At 42.9% G+C, this 12,378-nt stretch overlaps 1 protein-coding gene across 1 annotated transcript in view; it reads right to left on the bottom strand.

Annotated features, from left to right (window-relative positions):
* TANGO6 (transport and golgi organization 6 homolog) overlaps window positions 1-12,378 on the bottom strand; it is a 178,537-nt gene that overhangs the window by 27,459 nt on the left and 138,700 nt on the right. Inside the window, exon 17 of the mRNA XM_036834024.1 lies at window positions 3,163-3,276. Within this exon, the coding sequence (XP_036689919.1) occupies window positions 3,163-3,276 (114 nt within the window). The remainder of the gene's footprint in view (window positions 1-3,162; window positions 3,277-12,378) is intronic.

Raw genomic sequence — 12,378 nt, 5'->3', positions numbered from 1 at the left:
TTTTTTTAAATCAGGTAATTATCTTGCTTGGTTTAGGGGTCAGCCAGAGATGTGGGCACACAGAATTTAGGAATCCTCTCTCTGGATCTTTCCCTTCAAGGATCCCCCCTTTCTCTCCTGTAGCTGTGGTTCCCCCAGATTCAGTCTTCTGGTTCCCCAGCCCAAAAAGACTGTGATTTCTCCACCAGTACCTCTAATGCACTGCACGCCTCCCTAGACATAACTTGCCCCTAGGGTGAAAGCCAAGAAAATGGGAACTTACTCTATACAGCGCCTCTCCTCTAAACATGGACACTCCATGAGAATCTGCCGGCTTCTGACCACTCTTCAGTGTCCCCGGCTAACTACTTACTATATTATGTCCAGAGTTCATAGTTGTTATCTGAACGAGGGCCAGTCTGGTAGGCTGTTGCTCAGTCATTACTGTCCCAGTTATTCATTATTGTCTTTGGAATGAATTTAGGAATATGGATGTCCTAAACATTTACAATTCTTAGAATAAACAAGTCACCTTGCAAAGACTTAACTTGCGAAGAGCTGGATAGTTAGGCACAATTTTCTCGTGCTGCCGCCCAGCTCATCTCCTCCACGATGAGGAGGGCTGTTCTTAACTCTGAGGCCAACAGAAAGTACAGGTCTAAACATACCTCCTTCTCCTGGGTGTTCCTCATAAATTCAATTTTCAGCAAAGGTAAGGTAGAATGAGCTTAAAGGGGGTTCCCTTCTGGCTTCAGGCTATACTTGGGAATCAGTGAATAAACAGATACGATCATAAGGCCAAAATAAGGCTATGCAGAGAAAATAAGTGTTTCAATAAGACAGTGAATGCTGTATTTCCCTCCAATGTGGATATTCTGGCTATTTGCAAATGGGAAAGAGGTAAAAGCTACCTCATCAGTTGGGGGTGGTAATGTCTTCCCCCTCTCTGATCCCAATCGATCTCCTGATTTTCTGGACCTCCACCTCTTACTGGGCTCTCTGCTTTCTTTTCAAGCTACCAGAACCACAGAGTTTCTTGGTTGGCACATCTACAAGCAACAGAGAATTCACTGAAACCTAGGATTATCTTTTGGCACTCCACAGCTTGAGAGATAGTGATTAGAAGGAAAAAAAACAAAACAAAACTTCAACAACAAGGTGGCATTTTCATTTCAGCTGTTCCTGGGGGCAAAATGGAGCAGTAAAGAAAATCTTAGATTGAAAGCTTTGTGGTTATCTCTGCTTCTCGTTAAAGTGCCCCTGATTATAATCACACCTAGGATTACAAGATTTAACACACCTGGTCTCAAGGGTGCGACAGGAAGAGGAATCATACCCTCATCCCATCCCATTTCCTTTTCTTTATTCACTGAGTAAGCATGATTTATAAATTCCAGTGAGTGCAGACTAGAGGTGGTTTGGAGAAGAGAGGTTTTTCATTCACATGGCTTTTTCAAAGTGGCAAAAATCTTCCATGGCCACAAATTATTTTAGTACTGGTGAGACAAGCAGTGTTGCTTTCATTGGCTACACACCGATGTGAGAAACCTGGACAGAGTTTCTTTCTATTTCTTCTCTCACTTTACTAACCAGACAGTTTGCTCTGCTATGGACACACAGACACACGCACACACACTTACTGAGTAAGGGTGTGTGCACTTAGAGTTTCTAAGATTTATTTTAAGAGTGTTGTAACTCAGATTTTAAAATAAATTTTGAAATAATTTTAGATTTACAGAAAAGTTGCAAAGACAATAGAGAATTCCTGTATACTCCTCACCCAGTTTCCCCTATTGTTAACAACTTACATAACAATGGTATATTTGTCAAGAGTTTTGTACATCTTGACAGTGGGTAAAAAACACTGACTTTTTTTTTTTAATAAATTTATTTATTTATTTGTTTATTTTTGGCTGTGTTGGGTCTTCGTTGCTGTGCATAGGCTTTCTCTAGTTGCGGCGAGCGAGGGCTACCCTTTGTTGTGGTGTGCGGGCTTCTCATTGCAGTGGCTTCTCTTTGTTGCAGAGCACAGGCTCTAGGCATGCGGGCTTCAGTAGTTGTGGCATGAGGGCTCAGTAGTTGTGGCTCACAGGCTCTAGAGCACAGGATCAGTAGTTGTGGCACACAGGCTTAGTTGCTCTGCGGCATGTGGAATCTTCCCGGACCAGGGCTCAAATCCGTGTCCCCTGCACTGGCAGACGGATTCTTAACCACTGCTCCACCAGGGAAGTCCCTGATTCTTTCTTAATTCCATTTTGTACAGCAGATTCTCAACAAGAGCAGTGTGTACCCTAAAACAAGTATCTGAGATATCAAGTTATGATCTCTATGTCCCCCACTCCTACCAAGGTCCTAGATAATTACTAGGGGATAACGCTTGTACAAAAATGGTGTCAGGAACTTGATATGGCAACATTCTAGCATGAACAAGGCCATGTGTCTGACAAAACACTTTCCTAATGGCTTCAATGACACTTAGTTAAATACTGATGTGCCAGCCACAGACGAGCATTGTGGATGCCAGGAAGTGAATTATTAATGCAAACTCTCTTTATAAAGTCAACTGGGAATGAATTTCCATTAAAATCAAGAAGAAAATTAATTTAGAGGTCACTCATTCTCAGCATACATATGGATATATAAACCTTCTTCCTGGACTGTCCACACACTGGGGAGAAATCCAGCCAAACCCACTTGGAGGAGGATTAAAAGTTTAATTTATGCAACAACTAAAATCTCATGGATTGAACTCACAGCTAGAAAGGAAACATTTGAAATGAGGCCCTTTAATGATTCTGTATGAACAATGAAATGAGTCAGGAAGACAAATCACTCAAGTTCAGGCTATAGAGGCAGGCTTGGTGCAGTCCAGCTAGCTCACCCTGGCACCTGTCCCTCTGAGCGGAATGCTGGGACCCAGAATCTCAACCTGTAAACTTGTGCCCTGGTTTTTCTGCAGTGGTTAGTGTGCAGTCTGCCTAATATGATACAGAGGAAACAGAGACTCATTGAAGATGCAAACAATACAATCTTCCTGCAAACAATACCATCCCTGCTGACTGATTCATCCGCATGAATTCACCCGGGAAAAAGGGTCAAGGCCTGCCCTGGTGAAAGGAAGATGGATAAACAGATAAAGAACTAACAGGTAGGGAATTTGCAAACGGTAAGAGACTGACGTACCTCAGTAGCTTTCTGGCTGAGTCCCCGAAGCAGCAGCACAATCACATGGACAGCAGCCCTGCGCACCTCAGCTTCATGGTCTGTTTTAGCCACAGCAATCAGACAAGCTGTTACCTAGGAGGGTGAGGGAAGAAGAAGTCAATAAAAATCAGGATTGCACAATTACCTAAAACCTTTCAACTGTGGTCCATATTCTACACATTCATCACAAACAATCTGGCTTAGAGAGGGGTGGGATGCTTCCTCATTCTCCATGAAGAGGGAGAGATATAGTGGTAGAGATCTTGATTTAGTCTGGCTTGTCTGGAAAGGGGCAAAATCTGGTTTGGAATTCAGGAGGGAGACTAGGGAGTGGGAAGGAATACAGGTATATAATAAAGGTATGGTCAAAGGTGAATATTTCCTCAAAAGTGGGAAGAACTGTTACTTGCCCCACTCTGGGGACATCAAATTGAAGGAAGAAAAAATGGTCTGAAACACAGTGGCTTCTAGGGACGGAGGACCATGGAGATTTAGCTAAGTAGGCTTCAGAGTTCAAGGTCTGGCATGAATATCAACGTGCCAACTGATGAAAGTTTCAGCCCAGGGATAGAGAAATACATAAATATTCAAACTGATCTTCCTCTAGCGTGTCCAGACGTCCCAGTCCTACAATTCTAGTGTACACCCACGTGAGTTACCAGGGGCCAATTGCTAAGACTCCCTGCCTGGGCTTCTTCATTTGTGGAATGGGTCTTTCAGGGCTCGTTTACTTTAGAAGACAGCTCTATAACAGAAAGGACTTAGAAATTACTTGCAAAACATGGTAATGTTTACTTGCAGATATATAGCTGATAATTATATGTCATAAAATGAGAAAATTTCTATATCCTGTACCAGCCATTCTGCCCCCACCCTGCTCCGGGTAGGCACAAAAATATTCTAAAACCTCCATAAAGAGATACCATTAGAAAACAACAACAACAAACAGCAACAAACCTTTCTAAGGCATATGTGCAAGAATGAAAAGGAAAAAACAAAAATTTTGAAAGTGTGACCAATGACAGCAAAAATCTGAAGGTAAGTCTACATTCTTCAATTGGTCTCTCACATACTTTGTTATGTGATTTACTGTGTGAGTGTATATCTTGGCCAACTGTGGAAGGCTTTCTAACCATGATAAGAAAATAGCCAGATTGTGTGCTTGGGAACATGTATAAATACATATTATGTTTAAAGAATGGTTTTTTTAAAGGTTTAAAAAAAGAATACAGGCACAAATGAGGAAATAGGCTTGTGCAGAAATTTTAACTATGCAGGTTGTATTTTTCACAGCTTTCAAACAGTTGGGCATAGTTCAAAGTGTCTAATTAATCAGTGATGGCAAAGGGATTAGAAGAAGTAGCTTGTTCTTAAATATAATTGCATCTGTGATGCACTGGCATTTAATCAAGTTGTACATCTATTAGACAAACTTGACGCTTACAAGTGAAGGGAAATCCCAGAAAAGCTCAACTCTTTGGGGGCTGTTTTTCAGTAAGACCCAGCAAGCTGCTTCTGCTTTTGACCTGGAACCCTGACTCGAGGTCATCAGTGGCTTCCATGCCTCTGGCATTAACAGTAGAAGCAATTCAGTCCTAGGAGGAGCCTCTTGGGTGACCTCCAAACAGGCAACAATATAATAGGTACCTCCACTTGCAGGCTTAGTATTTAAGAGGTAAGAGCTGAAATCAGAGAAACAAGTTAGAGCTAGGTCTGAGTCCTTCCTGACACATAAAAGTTTAGCTTATTCAGTCTGATAACTAAAGTATGAAAGCCAGCCCGGGGCCATGTAATGCTCAGACTCCCCCAAGCCTTTTGCCTGCTTCCTTCTAGGTTTAGTTTTGGGCCCGTGTTTCCACATTTGGCGGGCAAAAGGCTCCGAGCCTGGAACCCCACCGGTGCCCAGCTTTGCCACCTCTGTTCTGCCTCACTATGCTGGGGGGCCATGCTTCTGCCTCAGGGCTCAGTGTAGCACCAGCTGTGACTGTCGGGCATTTACTCCACAATCAGGAGAGGCAGAAGCATCCTGGCTGGAAAAGGGCCTCCCCTGCAAGGCCAGTCCTTGAATCCCAGGGCCACCCTGCAGGTGTGACTGAGAGGAGCTGGTTGTTACAAGCCTTACTGAGACCAGCTGGAATGGCCTCCTGCTCCCAGTGCTTTATGCACCAGATTGTACCACGTCCACCTGCAATCAGCCATCCAGGACAATCAAGAAGAAGCCTGTGAACAGAAGAGGTCCTGGGCCTTCCTCACCACCTCTGTCACAGGATCAAACCCCACGAAAGGAATAATGTTCGGTTGTGCAAAATGTTTTTAAAGCATCAGAATTTTAATATGGTCTTGCAGATATCACTGAGAGATAAGAAGAGCCTTCTGTTCAGGTCAAGCTCCCGCAACCAACTCGTAACGTTGCTCTCCTACAAGCCAGTGGGGTAGACTCCTCGTCAAACACCAGAAGCGGGGAGGTCGCATGGCCGCTCTCTTCTAACTGTCCAGTCTGAACAAGTCGCCCCCATGGCCAGTCTCTCTCACCTCCAAGCCCAAGGACATACTCAACACTGCCTTCCACCCCCGCCTAAAAGCTTTGGCAGATAGCTAGATGATGTAAGGTCTTTACTAATGTATGAATTGGAAGTCTTCCCAAAGGGCAGAAACCCATTCCATGGGATCTTCATGTTGCCTGCCCTAAGGGTCAATGTACCTATTCTAGTAAACCAAACTATGGAAGGATTTTTTTTTATTGGCTAAATTATATAAATCATATCCATTTCTGAAAGCCATGCAGAGACAAAAATGACGACTGCTTTGGAAACACTAAAGGTCAGTTTAAGCAATTTGACACTTGATAGGAGCCAACAGAAATACAGAAAACATCACTCTCCAAACAGCTGGCATGCACCAAGCATAATCAGAAATATAAATAAAGATAAAACAAATGGCAAGAGTACCAAAAACCAACTTTGGAAAATTCCAGAAGAGAGGTAGCAGAATTGAGGTATCAAGAAAGCATGATTTCAACTTTCCAGCTGCACCTTCATCCCTTTCCCTAAAATTTCCTGCTAAAATTCAGTCAGTCTGCTAACTTGTTCAAAACTAGACCATCTGTCCTTCTATTTTGTAAACTAAGAAACTTTACCAGCAAAGGCAAGGTGACCTCTAATTCCCGCAAGCTTTGCTTTACCTGACGTGGGGGACTTCCCTGGCGGTCTAGTGGTTAGGACTTTGCCTTCCAATGCAGGGGGTGAGGGTTCGATCCCCGGTCTGGGAGCTAGGATCCCACATGCCTCAGGGCCAAAAAACCAAAACATAAAATGAAGCAATATTGTAACAAATTCTATAAAGACTTAAAAAAAAAAAAACCTGACGTGGAACAGAACCATGGTGGCTCCGTTCGCTTCCTTGAGGTTTCCCAGGACATCTACCCGAGCCCTCATCTCAGTGCATGAGGCCTGCCACTTAGGAAACTGCACTGATTGTGGCAAATCTGGTAATCAATTCAGATCATTTAGTGGATCAGAGGTGATAGCTCTGCATCAGACCCCAAAGCTCGGGTTCGTGGAATTCTGGGCACTACCTTACAAGTGGCTTGCTCCTGCACTTGTCACCTGGGGCGTATCTTATTTGCTGTACTGGGGATGGGCCTCTCGCTGTGGTTTGCTTAAATCATATTTACTTTTCATGGAGAACGATAAAGATGAAAGAGCCTATCAAGGTTTGGTTTTAAGCAATACAGTTCTTGACAAGAACAAGGAGAAATCGGAGAACAATAATAATGCTCTCCAAACAGGTTAAATCTTGACATCAACAGAGAGGAAAAACCTGAATTCCCAGTACAGAGACTGTGGAAGGGTTGGTCCTATCCCTTACGTTCCTTCCCTACCAGCAAGCACTGTCATGGCACAGACAGGGCCCAAGTCTGGACCACCCATCAGGGAGGACAGGTTTCTTCAGATGCCCAAGAACCACAGCTATGACCCCCAGATCAGATCACATCAGAAGAGCCTATGGTGGTTGGTTTGTTCAATTTTACACCAAAACAAGTTACACTTCCCCTCTTTCTCTGCCTGGCTAACACTTGATCAATGTGACTTTCTTGCTGTCAGGTAAACCCTGACAGTTTACCTGAGGGTCCCAGCTCCGTGTTCCCTCAGCACCTTGGGCTTGTCCTAGGAGATCACTCTAGTCCACTGTTTATTTATTCCTCTGTGTTTCACACTCTACTGAGATTTCCTTGGGGGAAGAGATTGGGCCCTTTGTCTGTGTCCTCTAACATACCTGGCACATGACAAACACTCACGAAGAAGAATTCCTTCAGTTTGCAGCCAAAGACAAGTTTCCCCAGAGTTAAAGCTCCTTTTCCACCAGTACACACTGAGGCCAAGCATTTCTGAGACTACAAGAGACTTCAAGAGTTTTCATGAGACACTGAAAGAACTGTCGTAGAAGAAGACACAATGATCTTTCAAAATAAGTTAGATCATTTCATTCCTCTGCTTTGGCTTCCCATCTCACTCACAGTAAAAGCCAAAGCCCAGAATGCTTTCTCCTCATGGATCTGCCTGGATCAGCTCCTGCTCCCTTCATGGCTCTGCTTAAGTCACTCATCAGTGAAGCTTTTCCTGTTCATCCAAGTTCACATACAATAGCAAACTCCCTCCATGTCCCTTGCCTTACTAGATTCATCTCCTTAGCACTTACCCCATCTGACACAGTATGTATTTGTTTACACACTTGCTTGTTAGTTACCTAACTCTCCTCTCTAGAATGTCAGCTCCACAAGGACAGGAACTTCGCTGTGTTCAGAGCTGGATCCCCCCCATCTAGCATAAGGCTTGGTTGCAGTCTCATAACTGGCACAGAGTAAGTGCTCAGTAAGTATTTGTCAAATGAAAAACAAATGAATGAAGAATTACTTAAAAGCCAGGCCAAATCTCCCACTTTTTCAATGAGAATGGACAAGAGTGGTCTGACTACAGGAGGACTCAATGGCTGAAATACTAAGACTGTCAGGTGTCCAATCATGTTCAAACTTGCAGTCCACCCAAGGCAGCTGGTTTGGCACTGATGACATGGCAAGTGTGGGATGCTACATAAGAAGGAACATCTAAAAAGAAGAGACAGAAATTATGTGGGATGGAAACACCTGGTTTTTCAAATCAGTGGGAATATACTGTCTTCTGAAGTTTCACTGCCAAAAGCAAGTGCTATTAAAACAGAGCTACATGACCCTTCCTGTCAGTAGCTTTTCTCACATGGCAACTCCCTTCTTTTTCAAGGGCACAAAAGTAATCTTATAAACGAATTGAAACATTTATTGAGAGACAATATAGAGGAGTGGTTAAGAGCACAGATACAGGAACCAACTGCCTGCATTCAAATCCCAACTTTGCCACTTCCAATCGGCATGAACTTGGCAACTGATTTAATTTCTCTGTGCCTCAGTTTCCTCTTTGAGGATTGGATCAGCTGACTTACGTAAGGCACTAAGAAGAGTGTTAAGTGCTTGCTATGATTACTATTTTTTTTGGCCACACCACGCAGCATGTGGGATCTTAGTTCCCTGACTAGGGATCGAACCCATGCCCCCTGCAGTGGAAGCGCGGAGTGGACTGCTAGGGAAGTCCCAATTACTATTTTTAAAACATGTAGGAACTAGTCTTCCCAAGTAAGCCTTATCTTCCTCTTCCTTCAATATTAATCAGTAAACACTTACTGAGTACCTACTCTATGCCAAATGCTGTGTTCGGCGCTAGGCGGTATACAAAGGTAAATAAAGACTGGTTCTGTCCTTGTTGTGCTCACAATTATTAATGATAATAAACACTCCTGGGATTGACGTTACAGAGTGTCCAGGTCTCTAGAAGTGGGGCAGGGTCACTGGACAAGGGGTTTGCCTGACAGGTGCCCCCAGGGCAGCAGCTCCTCACATTCAATTCTAAGGTTGAAACAAAAGGAAGGATTCTCTCTTTGTGTTAGCACCCATGGTAAGCAAACAGTCTACTACCTATTCATACTTCATTTCTGAGGGCTTAATAAGCAACGCTCAATTCTCGCCGTGAGCCAGAAGGCTGTAAAGCTAACAAGGCCCTTCATCATGTAGCCTCTGCCTGCTCTCTTGTTTCGGACCTGCTACCAGCTAACCGCTCGCCCCACCCCTTCACTCTAACCTTTTGGATCTTCCTATAGTTCTTCAAACATGTCAGGCTGTCCCACACCACAATGCCTTTGCACAAGCTGCTCCCTCTGCTGAAATGCTCGCCTCTGCTTTTTTGGGCTACCTAATTTCTACCTGTTCTCCAGATTCAGCTCTAAGAGTCTCTTCCTCCAGCACGTCTTTGACAACACCCAAACTTGACTGAGGGGCTCCTAACATGTGCTCCCACAGCGCCCAGCACAATTAACTGGACTGTAGCTGTAATCATTGCCGTTTGTATCTCCCACAGGTTACCCACGCCCAGGAGACAAGGGAGTATCTTTCGGGTTTTGTATTCCTGGCCTGTAACAAAGGGGCCTGGAACACTGCAGGTGTTCGGTAAATGTACGACTGAGGACATTTGAAGGACACTGGTTACCCCTGTTCTCATCTCCTTGCTATCCATCCTCATCACTGTCATCATCAGCTCCCTTCAAATGACCAAAATGCTCCTTAAAGAAAAATCTTAATACAGAAAAGTAAAATTTCTTCACTCAAAAATCACCTTCTCAATGGGGCTTACCTTGACTACCCCATTTAGACTGCAACCTCCCCTCCACCTAATGCTATAATCCTGGTCACCCTTACTTGCTCTACTTTTTCTTATTTTCCACAGAACTTATCATTGTCTACCATGCTATATATTTTACTATGTGTATCACTTACTGTCTGTCTCCTCTCCCTAGAACGTAAGCTCCATGCAGGTGGGAATCACTGTCCATTTTGAAGAATGATATGTTGTAGGTGTCCAGAGTGCTGCTTGGCATATAGTAGGCTCTCAGTAACAATTGTTGAATAAATCACTATATTACTCATACACATTATCGCTACATCCTTGTAACAATCCTGCATTATAGATATTTTAATCCCATTTTCTAAATCAGGAAACCAAGCCCAGAGTCTAGGTCATCTGACCAAGTGAATACAGGTAAGTGGGTCGTGGGATAGGGCCTCATTTATTCCCATCCCCAAGTGTGCTTGGAAATTTGGTTCTCTTTCAACAGGTCAAGTGGTCTCCAGAAAGATGATACTTCTTAAATGTTACCAAACCTGCTTTAGCTCAATCTTTCTAATTAACCAAACCAAGAAATTCTTCCAACACTTTCAGCAGGAAATCATATGCTACCAGCGTGCAACAGTCTCCTTAAGAGAGAGAAAGGAAAGAAGATCTAGGAACTCAAAAAGAAATACGGTCTCAGTTTTTGGGTTCAGAGAAGATCATGATGTCAGGCATAGTTTGAGTTCATTGGCTTTAGAAAATGTATGGGATACTGTCAAATCTGAGCTGATTCACTTGGAGATCTGGGGGAAATTTTTATTCAGCTCATGGCCATGTTTAAAAAAACTGGGGGATGCTTACGCAACTTTGTGAATACACTAAAAACCACTGAATTATACCCTTTAAGTGGGTGAATTGTATAGTATGCGAATCCTATCTCTGTTATTAAGAATAATAATATTTGGGTTTGGTTCAGATCATGGTCCATGAGTTTGTTTCAGTACATGGTTTATGGTTCACTTTGGGTTGAGTCATGTGAACAGATCAAATAAACAGAGAAAAAAAATGTGGGAACCATTTCAAAGTATGACCCAGATTATTTATAACAGACTGAAATCTTTAGCTGCTATAACCAAATAGACCTGCAAAGTCCTTAAGTGTTACAAGTTAATACACTAAAGAATAAGAGATTTGCAAAGTGCCATCCAAAACAAATAAAAATCAGGCGCCCAATGGTTCATGTATATTAGAGCACTGAAAGGTTTTAAGTTGGTAGTAATCATAGTTTCTAAGTTATTAAAAACAGATACAGAAAGTTGGGCATATGGCTGTGTCCCTCAAGTTAGAGTTAAAGGAGAGGAGGACTTCCCTGGTGGCGCAGTAGTTAAGAATCCGCCTGCCAGTGCAGGGGACACAGGTTTGAGCCCTGGTCCGGGAAAGATCCCACATGCCGCGGAGCAACTAAGCTCGTGTGCCACAATTACTGTGCCTGGGCTCCAGAGCCCGCGAGCCACAACTACTGTGCCCACGTGCCACAACTACTGAAGCCTGCATGCCTAGAGCCTGAGCTCCACAACAAGAGAAGCCACCACAATAAGAAGCCCGCGCACCGCAACGAAGAGTAGCCCCCGCTGGCCACAACTAGAGAAAGGCTGCACGCAGCAACGAAGACCCAACGCAGCCAAAAATAAATAAATAAATAAATTTTTTTTTTTTAAAAAGAGGAAACAACTGATGTATAACTTTGCTAAAAGTCCTAAGTTGAAAATTAACGATGAGTAGCCTTTATAATCAATTAAACAAAGCATATAAAGCTCAGGAGTCAGGCAATACCATAAATTCAAGCATATGTATACATCCATGAGCATGTTTCTCTGCTTGTTGATAAGACACAATCACCAAACACTGAAGAAAATTCCTTCTCAGTAAATACTTCTTAAGATTTGATGTTCAACATGGTCAGCCCTAGGATACCGAATAATGTGAAAGAAGCCAGTATTACAAAGTTACTAAGTTTTTGTTCTTGTAAACTTATGTGCTCTATATGAAAAATCTAGTCTCTCATAAATAATAAGGTAATATAAACTGTATTTTATTTGCATATTTATAATTTATAAGCCATCTTCTTCCTTAAAGATTTAAGATGGTGAAGCCCACTGAGTAAAAAGACACCTAGCAACATATTAACTAGTCTTCTTTTGCCCATCATCATCTTTAAATAGCAGAGTGTCTAGTACATAGTATGTACTTGAGACATATGTTCATATATTGATGACTAAGTAAACACAAGGGCAAAGATAAAATTTAAGAGGCCAAAGAAAGATATTCATAGAGGACAACAGTGCAATGTACCTTTCACTAAATCTTTTTTTTTTTTTAATTTTTATTTATTTATTTATTTATTTTTGGCTGTGTTGGGTCTTCGTTTCTGTGCGAGGGTTTTCTCTAGTTGCAGCGAGTGGGGGCCACTCTTCATCGCGGTGCGTGGGCCTCTCACTGTCGC

The sequence above is a fragment of the Balaenoptera musculus genome, chromosome 19, assembly GCF_009873245.2.
Source record: "Balaenoptera musculus isolate JJ_BM4_2016_0621 chromosome 19, mBalMus1.pri.v3, whole genome shotgun sequence".
Lineage (NCBI taxonomy): Eukaryota > Metazoa > Chordata > Mammalia > Artiodactyla > Balaenopteridae > Balaenoptera > Balaenoptera musculus.
The sequence above is the reverse complement of the archived record's forward strand: the minus strand, read 5'-3'. Positions and strand labels throughout refer to the sequence as shown.